The 15,308-nt window shown below is 46.0% G+C and overlaps 1 protein-coding gene across 8 annotated transcripts in view; it reads right to left on the reverse strand.

Annotated features, from left to right (window-relative positions):
• Positions 1-15,308, reverse strand: part of EFR3A (EFR3 homolog A) — a 58,967-nt gene that overhangs the window by 35,021 nt on the left and 8,638 nt on the right. For 6 of the 8 annotated variants that reach the window (XM_058176798.1, XM_058176797.1, XM_058176800.1 and 3 more), the window contains 5 exons: positions 7,516-7,592; positions 6,542-6,669; positions 5,741-5,891; positions 4,919-5,040; positions 51-200 (listed from right to left, as the gene is read on the reverse strand). In XM_058176798.1, coding sequence (XP_058032781.1) covers positions 51-200; positions 4,919-5,040; positions 5,741-5,891; positions 6,542-6,669; positions 7,516-7,592 — 628 coding nt within the window. Of the gene's footprint in view, positions 1-50; positions 201-2,219; positions 2,299-2,833; positions 2,969-3,453; positions 3,604-4,918; positions 5,041-5,740; positions 5,892-6,541; positions 6,670-7,515; positions 7,593-10,889; positions 11,599-15,308 lie in introns of those variants that run through there. The other 2 variants (XM_058176804.1, XM_058176796.1) reach the window with 2 other exon arrangements.

Raw genomic sequence — 15,308 nt, forward strand, 5'->3', positions numbered from 1 at the left:
ACCAAGGTCAAGGGGGGAAGAAGACATAGCCTTCTTCAAGGCAGACATACCCATCAGGGTCTTCTGTCTTCTGCATGTTGAAAAGCAGAGAGGGGACGATCTTGTCCATGTGCTGAGGCTCCCAGATGGTGGCCCGCAACTCATCATTCACAGTCTTCCGCACAACTCCCTGGATGCCCCTGATGCCAGCGATCCGGATCCTTATGGGAAGAGGAAGGGAAGGGGTGAATGTGTCACAATTGCCCTATAAGTCCTATTTCCAAATTAAATCCTTCTGTGCAGACAGACGGGACGGGGTCTAATGAAGTGATGTGGGGATGACAGACAGAAAACATGCCTACAAAAGTCAGCACACTGACTGCTCCCCAACCCACCTTTAGCAATACGTTACTAGCCCTCTGCTTTAAAGGTTGACCAACACTGCTTTAAAAGTTGTCCAACACTGCTTTAAAAGTTGACCAACACTGCTTTAAAAGTTGACCAACACTGCTTTAAAGGTTGACCAACACTGCTTTAAAGGTTGACCAACACTGCTTTAAAAGTTGACCAACACTGCTTTAAAGGTTGACCAACACTGCTTTAAAGGTTGACGCACACTGCTTTAAAAGTTGACCAACATCACTTTAAAGGTTGACCAACACTGCTTTAAAAGTTGACCAACACTGCTTTAAAAGTTGACCAACATCACTTTAAAGGTTGACCAACACTGCTTTAAAAGTTGTCCAACACTGCTTTAAAGGTTGACCAACACTGCTTTAAAGGTTGACCAACACTGCTTTAAAAGACTTTAAAGACTTTTAAAGACTTTAAAAGACTTTAAAGGTTGACCAACACTGCTTTAAAAGTTGACCAACACTGCTTTAAAGGTTGACCAACACTGCTTTAAAAGTTGACCAACACTGCTTTAAAAGTTGACCAACACTGCTTTAAAGGTTGACGCACACTGCTTTAAAAGTTGACCAACATCACTTTAAAGGTTGACCAACACTGCTTTAAAAGTTGACCAACACTGCTTTAAAAGTTGACCAACATCACTTTAAAGGTTGACCAACACTGCTTTAAAAGTTGTCCAACACTGCTTTAAAAGTTGACCAACACTGCTTTAAAGGTTGACCAACACTGCTTTAAAAGTTGACCAACATCACTTTAAAGGTTGACCAACACTGCTTTAAAAGTTGACCAACACTGCTTTAAAAGTTGACCAACACTGCTTTAAAGGTTGACCAACACTGCTTTAAAAGTTGACCAACACTGCTTTAAAAGTTGACCAACATCACTTTAAAGGTTGACCAACACTGCTTTAAAGATTCACAACCACAACTGAGCCCATCATTTAGAATAGAATAGAATAGAATTTTATTGGCCAAGTGTGATTGGACACACAAGGAATTTGTCTTGGTGCAGATGCTCTCAGTGTACATAAAAGAAAAGATACCTTCATCAAGGTACAACATTTACAACACAATTGATGGTCAATATATCAATATAAATCATAAGGATTGCCAGCAACAAAGTTGCAGTCATTCAGTCATAAGTGGAAAGAGATTGGTGATGGGAACTATGAGAAGATTAATAGTAGTGCAGATTCAGTAAATAGTCTGACAGTGTTTCTGTTTGTTAAGCGAAAGAAATTCATTGAGTTTTGTCCCATTTTACGACCTCTCTTCCACAGTTGTTAAGTGAATCCTTGATACAGTTATGTTACTAACAAGGTTGTTAAGTGAACCTGGCTTCCGTGCTGACTTGGCTTGTCAGAAGGTCGCAAAAGGGGATCACGTGACTCTGGGACCTCAACCGTCATAAGTACATGCCAGTTGCTAAGCATCTCAGTTTTGATCTGGTGACCATGGGGATGCAAGTGTGAAAAATGGTCGTAACACACTTTTGTTCAGTGCCGCTGTAACTCAGAACAGTCACTCAACAAACTGTTGTAAGTCGAGGCATACTAGCTGTATGTCAAAGCATGGAAAAAAAGTCCCGTTTTCACTGGCTAATAAGAAAGTGGCAAATAGGAAAGTTTTCAACTTTGTCCAAACTTTTAAAACAAAATTTCAGGCTTCAAGATGGCTGAACGTACAGACACACACACACCCTAAAGATGACGTTATCCAAAAGAAAAATTTCACACTGATGAAAATGCTCTCTGGTTCTGATAATATATAAAAAGCACATCTGGCTGCGGAGGAGGTCTTACCTGGGTTTGAACAGGGCAGACTTACCTGGATGGAGTACATGATGATCTTAAAGCAATGGACGGCAAATTCATTTGGGTCCCATAGTTTGTGGTGGCCTAAATGTCTGTTAAAAAGAAATGATTTTTCTGTCAGGGCTACGGTGCGTGCCGATGACGTTACCTAGTTGGGTCATGAAACATCTGTAACGAAACAAGCTCAGAGAGCACCAAGGACCCCCACAATCATCCTCCTTGTCCCTCTCCTCCTCTTCCTCCTCCGCTCCACAAGCTTCTTCCCTTTTAGCACTGATGATGTTACCTAGTCTGGGTAATGAAACCTCTGCAAGAAAACAGCCAATCTCAGAGAGCAACAAGGACCCTGCACTGTCCTTCCACGTCCTTCCAGAGTTGACTCCAGAGGGAAAGTTAAGCAGCGAGGTGCGAGGCTGCCCAGTCTGTGGCCAGGCTCTCTCCACTACTCCACACCGCTTTTAGTTTTTTCTATGAGCCAGTCCAGTTTGCAAACATGGATCGACAAAGAATGAAGCAGAGATCAGAATGGCTCGGGAGGAGAACTTTGTTTCAGGAGCCGCAGCTGTCCTGCCCCGCTTATCTCTTACTCCTAGCAAAACCCCAAAGATTCTGGAGGATCCCACTTACGCGAAGACTGGCCTGACGGCGTTGCTCATGTTCCCGTAGGTGGCACGGCCCAGCAGTTCTCGGAAGCAATTCTCGGCCAAGACAGCAGGGTTCTCCTCTTTCTCACCCGATGGAGAGGCTGGTGGTCCAATGCGGCTGGAAGGAAAAGAGACGCTGCTGGGACAGGAATGCCAAGCCTGGCAGAGATGCTGAGAGTCACCAGCACTCCCAGAGGAGACATCTGGCTCCCCTGAGCATCTTTCCTTCTCGGCTGCCCCTTACTAATGGCTGCTGCCCCTTTGTTAACCAGGGAAACCTCACCCAGTGCTCAACATTGGTCAACATAGGACAAAAGAGGTTAACATTGGTCAACAGTGGTCAACATTGGTCAACAATGATCAACCAAAGTTAACATTGGTCAATGAAGGTCAACAGAGGTCAACCAAGGTCAGTAGTGATCAACCAAGGTCAACAGTGGTGAACATTGGTCAATTGACATGAAGAGAATTCAGTAGTGGTCAACATTAGTCAACCGAGGTCAACCAAGGTCAACAGAAATCATGATTAATCAACATTGGTCAACTGAGATCAACCAAGGTCAAGGGGGGAAGAAGACATAGCCTTCTTCAAGGCAGACATACCCATCAGGGTCTTCTGTCTTCTGCATGTTGAAAAGCAGAGAGGGGACGATCTTGTCCATGTGCTGAGGCTCCCAGATGGTGGCCCGCAGCTCATCATTCACAGTCTTCCGCACAACTCCCTGGATGCCCCTGATGCCAGCGATCCGGATCCTTATGGGAAGAGGAAGGGAAGGGGTGAATGTGTCACAATTGCCCTATAAGTCCTATTTCCAAATTAAATCCTTCCGTGCAGACAGACGGGACGGGGTCTAATGAAGTGATGTGGGGATGACAGACAGAAAACATGCCTACAAAAGTCAGCACACTGACTGCTCCCCAACCCACCTTTAGCAATACGTTACTAGCCCTCTTCCTTTTTATTGCTGTAGCTGCCATTTACAGAATCCAAACTAAAAGGGTTGGAAGGGACATTGGAGGTCATCTAGTCCAACCCTCTGCTCAAACAGGAGCCCAAATGGCTGTCCAATCTTTTCTTAAAGGGCAATGGTGGCTCAGTGGTTAGAATGCAGTATTGCAAGCTAACTTTGCTTACATTGCCAGGAGTTCAATTCCCTCAGTCCTGACCGGCTCAAGACTGGCTCAGCCTTCTATGCTTCCAAGGTCAGTAAAATGAGGCCCCAGATTGTTGGGGCAAGAGGCTGACCCTATAGACCGCTTAGAGACGGCTGTGAAGCACTATGAAGTCGTATATAACTCCAAGTGCTATTGCGATTGCAATAATTTCCAGGTTGAATCTCTCCTTGATTGGTTTCCATCCGTTGCTTCTTCTCCTGCCTTCTGGTGCTTTGGAGAATAGCTTGACTCCCTCTTCTTTGGGGCAGCCCCTCAAATATTGGAAGACTGCTATCGTGTCCCCCCCATGTCCTTCTTTTCACCAAACTAGACCTACCCAGTTCATGGATTTAGCAGTCACAGCACAGCTAAACTTTTTCAGCTTCAGGTTTTGAAGCTGAGGAAAGGCTCCAGTGCAAACTAGATGCCTTGTAACATCAGGGGCTGTGGTGGAATGTGGCCTGGATTCCCGGGAAGGAGGGAGAGGTTGCATTCCAGAGGACCAAGAGTCAGAGAAGTTTAGTCCCTTAGATTTTGAAGCCATGATGTTCTTCTTCTGCCTGGACATTCTATTCTATTCTATTCTATTCTATTCTATTCTATTCTATTCTATTCTATTCTATTCTATTCTATTCTATTCTATTCTATTCTATTCTATTCTACTATACATGTATATATAAGTATATATACCATTTCTATATGTATGTGCACATATGTGTAGGGAGATATATATATATATATGTGTGTGTGTGTTCATTGGAAAAAGCGACGCTAAAGTTTATTTTATCTTAGAAAAAGAAAGACCACCGTGTTTGGCTGAGAGTCAGTGGAGAAGATTCTTGGTTCGCTAACTTAAGAAACAATTGGAAAGCTCACACTTGCTCTCACACACACTCCCGCACACACAACTTACTCGTTCCGTATTTCCGGATCGTCGTGGCAGGAGTGGCACATGGCACTGAAGCGGGACACGAAGAAGTCGTAGCGGCGGTGATAGGAGGGCGTGTCTTCCTCAATGTTTGCAAACTTGACAAACTGCAGGGAGGGGAAAGGAGGCGGCCGGACGCAAGATTAGGGGCAGAGCAATGACGAGCTCTGAAAAAGCACAGGGGGTCCCCACTTTACGACCAGGACTGAGCCCAGAATTTCTGCCTCCAAGCCAGACAGGCGTTCAGTGAGTTTTGCCCCGTTTTACGACCTTTCTTGCCACCGTTGCTAAGTGAATCACTGCAGTTGTTAAGTGAACAATGCGGTTGTTAAGGGAATCCGGCTTTCTCTCTTTCGGTCAGCTGAACCAAAGCAGAGTCAGGAAATCCTCGACTTACAACAGTTCATTTAGTGACCGTTCAAAGTTACAATGGCGAACTCAAAGCAACCTAGGAATGTTTTTCACATCTACGACCGGCCACAGGACCAAAATTCAGACGCTTGGCAACTGACTCATACTTATGACCGTTGCAGCGTCCTGGGGGACCATATGATCCCCTTTTGTGACCTTCTGACAAGCATGGTCAATGGGGAAGCCAAATTCACTTAACAACTGTGTGACTACCTTAATTGCAGTGATTCGCTTAACAACCGTGGCAAGAAAGATGGTAAATTGGGGGCAAAACCCACTTAACCCATGTCTCACTTAGCGACAGAGGTTTTGGCCTCAACGGTGGTCATTAAGTCAAGGACTATTTGTACACATCCCTGAATCAAATCCCCGAGGAAAAGCGGAGCGCTGACTTACGGAGTTGGTTCCTAGGACTTGCAGTTCGGGGTCTCCGGACTCCAGCAGTTTGGCCACCATGTGCAGGAAACTCTCCACGAAGGGCTTGATGCTCTGCGAGTGGCAGGCCATGAGCAGCTGGTCCAGGGCCTCCATTGCAATGAAGACGTACCTGGGTGGGAGGAGAGGAGAGGAGGAGAGATGCTCAGCGGAGGGGCTCCTCTGGACCCGTCTTGCACCCTGGCCAAGCAAGGGCCTCTTCCCCTGGGCCTGCCCTGCCCGTGGCTCCCTCTCTGCCAAAAGGACAGGCGCCCCTTTTACGAAAGTGGTCCCAAAAGATAAAGAGGAAAGGAGATATTTCGAAATTCTAAGGGCAAAGCAATAAGATTTTCTGCTCGGGCAGGGGGCTGGACCAAAAGACCTCCAAGGGCCCTTCCGGCCCTATGTTCCTAGGACTCTATGATCTTGGGGTTGGACTAGACGATCTCTAAGGTCTCTTCCAGCCCTAGGTTTCTACGATCTTGGGCAAGGGGATAGACTAGAAGATCTCTACGGACCCTTCCACTTCTAGGTTTCAATGGTCTTGGGTAAGGGGTTGGACTAGAGGATCTCTAAGGTCCCTTCCGGTCCTATGCTTCTATGATCTTGGGCAAAGGGTTGGACTAGAAGACCTCCATGGTCCCTTCAGGACCTAGGATTCTAGGAGCTTTCCAGCAGAAATTGGTGCTGAAACACACACACACAAAACACATAGACACCCCAGGAAGGATGCCAACGGTCACCCTTTGAGAAAGGGACCCGAGAAGCGCCGAGCCTTCTCACCCGTAGCGATGGCGGATGACATCCCGGCTCAGCCTTTCTGCCAAGTAGGCGCCAATCCGATCCAGCTTCTCTGGGGCAGAGACCGCGTAGAAGGTCAGCTTCTCCATGTCCGATTTGACCAGGCCATCCTGGGCAGCCAAGAGGACACGCGGGTTGGTCAAGAATCGATGGGGAGCTTTCCTCTTTTGGAGGCCTCAACACCCCCCCCCCCCAAAAGGGGCAACCATGCAAGGGACATGGACCTTTTTAAAAAGGGAGGGAGAGGAGGAGGAGGAGGAGGGAGGAAGATGGAGAGAGAGAGGAGGGAGGGAGGGGGGAAGGGGGAGGAAGAAAAAAGGAAGGAAGGGAAGGGGGAGGAGGAAGAGGGGAAGGGGGAGAGAGGGGAGGAGGGAGGGAAGGAAGGGAAGGAGGAAGAAGGAAGAGGGAAGGGGAGAGAGGGAAGGGGAGGGAGGCGGGAGAGAGGGAAGGAAGGGGAGGAAGAAAAAAGGAAGGAAGGGAAGGGGGAGGAGGAAGAGGGGAAGGGGGAGAGAGGGGAAGGAAGGAAGGAAGGGAAGGGGAAAGAAGGGAGGAAGAAAAGGAAGGGGGAGGGAGGGAGGAAGAGGGGAAGGGGGAGAGAGGGAGAAGGGAGGAGAGGGAGCCTTGCTACCTGTTCTAAAGAATCCTTCAAGGCTAAACACAGAAGAATGGAAAGGCAAAGACAGCTGTATGGCTGCCCACAAGTCACCTGGCCTTTGAAAAAAGACTGCAATTCCCAGCAGCCACAGCTCCAGCAAGAGGGGCCAAAGGGCTCAAGTCCTCCCAACGCAGCCAAGGTGAACAGCCCAGGCAGGGAATCAACCTGCCAAGCGCCCGTCTTGCCCAAAAGAAGGCAGGCAGGTCTCTGCGGATGCCCAGGTGTTTCCACGCCATCTCCCAACCACCTAGCAACAGAGCTGCAGATCGGGAGGTGTCCAGAGAGGGCCCCCCCCACTTACTTTGGGGTCCTCGGGGAAGATGTTATCCACCAGGCGCTTGTATCGCGGGCGCAGGGCGGCGCAGCAGCAGCAGACACCTGCGGAAAACACGGGCGGTGAGAAGGGGGATGGCAGGGAAAGAGACCTGCGTTGCCGAAGGAGGCGGTTCCGTCTGCAAACCGGAGAAGAGCCTCGCTCTCTTTGCAAGCTTACGGGGTGCAGAAAGGGCATCGGGACGGCCCTGCTTGGTATCTCCCCACAAGCCCCCCTAAGAGTCACTTCCAGACCATGAAATGGCAATTGGGCCACCATTTGGGATTGCAACCGGTTTACTGTGGGAAAGAGCTGCAGCCAGAGAGAGAGGGATAGAGATAGATAGATAGATAGATAGATAGATAGATAGATAGATAGATAGATAGAGATAGATAGATAGATAGATAGATAGATAGATAGATAGATAGATAGATAGATAGATAGATAGATAGATAGATGATGGAAGATAGATAGATGATAGACAGACAGATAGATTGGAAGATAGATAGATAGATAGATAGATAGATAGATAGATAGATAGATAGATAGATAGATAGATAGATAGATAGATAGATAGATAGATGATGGAAGATAGATAGATGATAGACACACAGATAGATTGGAAGATAGATAGATAGATAGATAGATAGATAGATAGATAGATAGATAGATAGATAGATAGATAGATAGATAGATAGATGATAAGATAAATAGATAGATAGATAGATGATGGAAGATAGATAGATGATAGACAGACAGACAGATAGATTGGAAGATAGATAGATAAATAGATTGGAAGAGATAGATAGATAGATAGATAGATAGATAGATAGATAGATAGATAGATAGAGATTTACTCTTCGTATACAATAAGTGCCTAGTGAACAGCCTACTGTCTGCGTCAGTTGGTTTACACAACAATATTAAACTGCTAATTTCTACCTCTATTTTTCAACCATTGATAAAACGAGTCCCAAGTTTGAAAATATTCTGTGTCTTCTTTTATCTTCATTGTTAATCTGTCCATTTCTGCACAGCCTCATTTTTTTTTAATTATCTCTTCTTCTGCAGGTTTTTTCCTCATTTTGCCAATATTGCACAAATACAATTCTTGCTGCTGACAAAACATGTAATATTAAATATACGTTCCCTTTATCATACTTTTCTGGTATTATGCCTAACAAAGATAATTCTGGATTGTAATCTATATGATGCCTTGGATCGTCTTCATGCTTAAGGAGGCTGGGCACATTTTAGTAACGTCCTACAAATGATGTGTCCCAGCAGCTGGTAGTCCCTGACTTATGACCGTAATGGAGCCCAACATTTCTGTCGCTGAGATGGCTGTTAAAGTCAGCTTTCTTAAGTCATAGGTCAATTTTTTCAATGTGTAAAACTTTGTTTTACACATTGTAACTTTGTTTTACAAATTGTAACTTTGAACAGTCACTAAATGAACTGTTGTAAGTCAAGGACTACTCGTACACGTGTACGTAGACCTTTAAACAGTGGTGGGATTCAGCCAGTTCGCACCTATTCGGGAGAACCGGTTATTAACTTTCTAAGCAGTTTGGAGAACCGGCTGTTGGAAGAAATCTTGTTTTGTTTTTTGCCCACTTTACAGGGCTAATCCTGTAAGGAAAGCAACATTCTGGTGGTGTTTCTAGCGTCATCTTTATTGCCCTGCTTACAGAAACTGCCTCTTGGGTTAACCCTTAGTACATTGTAACAGCTAAGGCGAAGCGCCCATCAAAGTGATGTTGAGTTGGCCACGCCCACAGGGTCACATGACCACCAAGCCACGCCTACCCAGCTGGTCATTAAGGCAGAGAACCAGTTGTTAAATTATTTGAATCCAACCACTGCCTTTAAATCACCCCAAGAATGAGATCTGATCCTGGCAGAGGGAGCAGGCATGAACTGGGAAGCCCCTGAGAATTGAGGGATGTTTTTTTTCTTAAATGAAAGATACTGTAGGGGAAACCGTGCAGACCTTCAAAGACTATCTAGTCAAACGGGGGGTGGGTGGAGGGGAATCCGCAAACAAGTTAAGGTGGCTTTGAAGGTTGAAGCCACCTTCAGACCAGCAGCATTTCCAGAAAATTTACACTAATCTCTGCTTGGCAGTGGATATTCCTAAGAGAAACATGGGTGAACATTCCTAAGGACGGCAATAAAATGCATGTCTGGCCCACAGCAGCTGCCAACAGCTGTCTCCAGATGTGTCTCACTAATAACTCAATTCCCTGGCAGCTATTGGGGTGAAAGGGGCCTCTGGTGGCTCAACAGACTAAGTCTGTCTGTTATTAATACAGCTGCCTGCAATTACTGCAGGTTCTAGTCCCACCAGGCCCAAGGTTGACTCAGCCTTCCATCCTTTATAAGGTAGGTAAAATGAGGACCCAGATTGTTGGGGGCAATAAGTTGACTTTGTATATAATATACAAATGGATGAAGACTATTGCTTGACACAGTGTAAGCCGCCCTGAGTCTTCGGAGAAGGGCGGGATATAAATGCAAATTAAAAAAAAACCAGATCAAATAAAGCTTTTTTTTTTTTAAAGAAAAAACTGGAGGTCTTTACGCTAACACCTAAACTCCTTCTTAATTCTCAAGAAATTCAGCGTCTGTCAATGAACTTGCAAAGGGAAAACATCTGGAGGAATTGTGAACTGCCTCCCCGAAAGTTTCAGCCTTTATCAATTCAATTATAATAGAAAAATGCAGAAAAAGCAAAGATTCTTCGAAGCACAGAGCGAATATACCAATATCCTAGATTAGAAGCAGCTGTTTTCGCTGCATTGGAGTATCTCCCCGCCAGGGACGCCTTTCCGTTACGTTGATCAGATTATTTTACGGTGCAGGGGGCGGGGAGGAGGAAGTTCTTGGGGGAATTTTATGCTCTTAGGTTCAGCGCCCGGAACGAAGTGATTGTGGAAGTATAAAAACCTCGTTAATATTTTTTTTCCGGATGTCGGAAAAAACACAAACCAATTTTATTTTATTTTGCAAATAAGCAAGCTGTTTCTGAACAGTTCTGCAAACAATAAGTCCAGGTGGCCCTGGGTGTATGTGGGCTGTCCTCTCCCCCAATTCCTGCCCCATTGCTTTATCTGGTCAGGGTGGGCCCGACTGGCTCGGGAATTCTGGGAGTTGAAGTCCACAGGTCGTCAAAGGGCCATTGTGGCCCATCCCAGATCTATGGGGTAAGCCCCACATTACCTTCCAGACTGCCGACAGGTTAGCTGCTTCTTGCACAACCACGACAAAAACAAAGAGGAAACTTCACAAAGTCCACATCCGTTTTGCGCGTCGCTGCTCTGACTTTGGAAGAATCTGATTTCCCATCAAGGGCTACCTACCAAAACACGAGCAGGGCCCCGGTTCCCAGGCGGGGTTGTAGTCGTAAGACCTGTCCGGATCGGCTACGGGAACAGCCGCATAGCTCTTCATCCTTGCCAGATTGTGTCACTCAGCCTTGCGGCTGCCTCTGACTCTTCCGCGGCCTTTCAGCATCGCTGAATTCGGACACCGGCGTTCAATCCGCAATAGATATCCACACCCAGGTTCCCCGGACACCAGAACAACGTGGCCACGTGTGCAATTCCATTAATAATGCAGGGCCCTGGAAAGAGGAGATCAACTGGCCGACCTCCCGTGGCCTCGTCCTTCTCGTGCGCTCGGAACCGTTTGCGCACTTCGCAGTGTGACTCGCGACTGGAGCCACAGAGTCTCTCCGGAGGAAAAAAACACGCTGGGATGCAGCGTTTATTCTGCGCAGCCGAGGACGAGCGGTAAACAACAAGCCCACCAACAAGTCGAAACACGTCCTGCGAACCGCTCGAGAAGAAAGATCACGGCTGCTCCCGAAACCTCTAATCATCATTAGAAGTTGTGCCAGCTCTGAAATGCGGCTTAGCTTTGCTGTGGCAACAGAGGTGAGTGCGATGCCTCCATGGGGATGCAAGCTTTCGGCCTTAAAGGGTCTGGATTTTCCATGGGCCGGCATTTTTCTCTTTATTTTTATTTATTTATTTATTTTGGCCAAGTGTGATTAGACGCACAAGGAATTTACACAGAAGCACTCAGTGTACTTGCAAAGCAACACAATATAATAATAATAATAATAATAATAATAATAATAATAATAATAATAATAATAATAATAATAATAATAATAATAATAATAATAGATCCTTGGGAAGTCGATAAATAAGAGAAATGCCAAATCCAATCTGAACATCTGGCTCACTGGATGAATAACAACAACTGGAGCACCACTTGAACATTCTTGGCATTGACAAATTCACCATCGGTCAATTGCAAAAGGCAGTTTCGCTCGGAACAGCTTCCATCCTGTGACGATACCTGCAAACACCCACACCTGCCTCTCCCAGGTCCTTTAGAAGGACTCAAGAGGTAGACAAAAATGCAAATCCAGTCTGAACATCTGGCTGACTGTGCAAAGAACCATAACAACAACATCTGGAGCACCACTTGAACACCAGCATGAGGCAGCTTTACTCGAACAGCTTACATCCTGTGATGAAATCTGTAACACCATCACATTTGCCTAATCCCAGGTCCTTAGAAGGGATTCGATAGCAATAGCACTTATATACCGCTTTACAGTGCTTTACAGTGTTTTACAGAGTCAGCCTCTTGCCCCCAACAATCTGGGTCCTCATTTTACCCACCTCGGAAAGACAGAAGGCTGAATCAATCTTGAGTCTCATCATGATTGAACTGCTGGCTGTGGGCACAGTTAATCCATTCGATAGCCGGATAAAAATGCCGAATCCAATCTGAGCATCTGCCGGACTGTGCAACCCATCACAACAGCAGCAACATACAAATGGTTGCTTTCATCCGTAGGAGGCCTACAGATTATTTTATTATTTTAGGGAGACTCTATATCATGAAGCTTCCTTGCCACGAAGCATCTGCAAGTCACCTTTAACCAAATCTCTCTTCACGAAAGCTTTGGGGACGACTCTGCTCTGACGCAAGAGATCTGAACCGAGCGCTCACATCCTGTCAGGAAGAGGGCCCTGCTGATAATGCAGAGGGACCCATGGCATCATGTAAGCCATCAACAAACTGGCCTCAACTCATGTAGATTGTCTCTCATCTGCATCTGACGCCCCACTGCCCTTCGGCTGCTCCGAAGGGTTCCAGCTCCTCCAAAGCAGAAGTCACATGGACCTATTTATTTATTTTATTTTTATTTTTCAGATTTATATACCGCCCTATCTCCCTAAGGACTCAGGGCGGTTCACAGGCAATTAAAAGCAAACATATAAATACAATTTAAAATAACACATAAAAAACTTATTCAATAGCCAAATTATTAAAACAATATAAATACTAAAAACCCCATTAAAACCAATAAATTTAAAACTAACCCAGCCCCGCAAATAAATAGGTGTGTTTTGAGCTCTTCACGAAAGCTTTGGGGACGACTCTTCTCTGACGCAAGAGATCTGAACCGAGCGCTCACATCCTGTCAGGAAGAGGGCCCTGCTGATAATGCAGAGGGACCCACGGCATCATGTAAGCCATCAACAAACTGACCTCAACTCATGTAGATTGTCTCTGATCTGCATCTGACACCCCACTGCCCTTCGGCTGCTCCGAAGGGTTCCAGCTCCTCCAAAGCAGAAGTCACATGGACCTATTTCAGTGTCCAAGGAAAGGAACCATCCTCTTTTAACGACCTCGTTATCCCTTGCGGGGTGGAGTCTGGGCAGCTGAATGGAGTGTTTACTGGCCGGATGCCTTTCCTGTTGCCAATGCGGAGTTTCATTCAGCAGATATATTCTCGTTGTGCCCAGAGAGAGAATTATCTGCCTCTACCTAGGATCGAACTCACAGCCTCCTGATTGTGAGGCGAGAGCTCCGCCTCTAGGCCACCGCACCGCTCCGTCCAAGGACAAGAATGCCTGTTTGATCAAAAGAAGCCAGTCCCTGGATCTCTAGTGGGAGCCAAGCAAGAGAGGCGACAAAAGGCCAGTGGAACCCATTCACACGAGACCCGGTATTGTAACGCTTCAAGCGGGATCCAAGTTTCATCCCCAGAAAACCTCTCGGGAAGACGGCGGTCCGAAGACTCAGGGCGGCTTACACTATGTCAAGCAATAGTCTCATCCTATTTGTATGTTTATATACAAAATCAACTTATTGCCCCAACAATCTGGGTCCTCATTTTACCCACCTCGGAAGACGGCGGTCCGAAGACTCAGGGCGGCTTACAGTGTGTAAGGCAATAGTCTCATTCTATTTGTATATTTACAAAGTCAACTTATTGCCCCAACAATCTGGGTCCTCATTTTACCCACCTCGGAAGGACGGAAGGATGAGTCAACCTTGAGTTTCATCATGATTGAACTGCTGGCTGTGGGCAGAGTTAATCCATTCGATAGCGGATAAAATGCCGAATCCAATCTGAACATCTGGCTGACTGTGCAAAGAACCATAACAACATCTGGAGCACCACTTGAACACCAGCATGAGGCAGCTTTACTCGAACAGCTTACATCCTGTGATGAAATCTGCAATCCATCACATTTGCCTAATCCCAGGTCCTTTGGAAGGACTCAAGAGGTAGACAAAAATGCAAATCCAGTCTGAACATCTGGCTGACTGTGCAAAGAACCATAACAACATCTGGAGCACCACTTGAACACCAGCATGAGGCAGCTTTACTCGGAACAGCTTACATCCTGCGATGAAATCTGCAATCCATCACATTTGCCTAATCCCAGGTCCTTAGGAGGGATTCGATAGCAATAGCACTTTGGTATATCACTTTGCAACCCTCTCTAAGCGTTTTACAGAGTCAGCCTCTTGCCCCCAACAATCTGGGTCCTCATTTTACCCACCTCGGAAGGACGGAAGGATGAGTCAACCTTGAGTTTCATCATGATTGAACTGCTGGCTGTGGGCAGAGTTAATCCATTCGATAGCGGATAAAATGCCGAATCCAATCTGAACATCTGGCTCACTGGATGAATAACAACAACTGGAGCACCACTTGAACACCAGCATGAGGCAGCTTTACTCGAACAGCTTACATCCTGTGATGAAATCTGTAACACCATCACATTTGCCTAATCCCAGGTCCTTAGAAGGATTCGATAGCAATAGCACTTATATCACTTTACAGTGCTTTACAGTGTTTTACAGAGTCAGCCTCTTGCCCCAACAATCTGGGTCCTCATTTTACCTACCTTATAAAGGATGGAAGGCTGAGTCAACCTTGGGCCTGGTTTATTTTATTTTACATTTATATCCCGCCTTCTCCAAAGACTCAGGGCGGCTTACACTATGTCAAGCAATAGTCTCATTCTATTTGTATATTTACAAAGTCAACTTATTGCCCCAACAATCTGGGTCCTCATTTTACCCACCTCGGAAGACGGCGGTCCGAAGACTCCGTGCCAAAGTCCCTCTGTGCCATTGCGAGGAGAGAAAAACAGCTACCGTTCCCATCAAACAATAATAATAATTGTTTTGGAAAAGAAAAGATGTTCGGAGACACTAAAAGCAAAAAAATACAGGCAATTCAGCTAAAATACCTGTTCCAAAGACTTTATACGATGAGCTCCTTCGCTGAAATTTTGAATTGGGCATCCGTTTTTGTCTTTTTTCCCCTTGGGTTTAAAGCAGGGGTCTCCAACCTTGGCAACTTTAAGACTTGTGGACTTCAACTCCCAGAGTCCACAAGTCTTAAAGTTGCCAAGGTTGGAGACCCCTGCTTTAAAGGGTGAAAATGTTTCTCA

Source organism: Ahaetulla prasina, chromosome 3 (genome assembly GCF_028640845.1).
Source record: "Ahaetulla prasina isolate Xishuangbanna chromosome 3, ASM2864084v1, whole genome shotgun sequence".
NCBI lineage: Eukaryota > Metazoa > Chordata > Lepidosauria > Squamata > Colubridae > Ahaetulla > Ahaetulla prasina.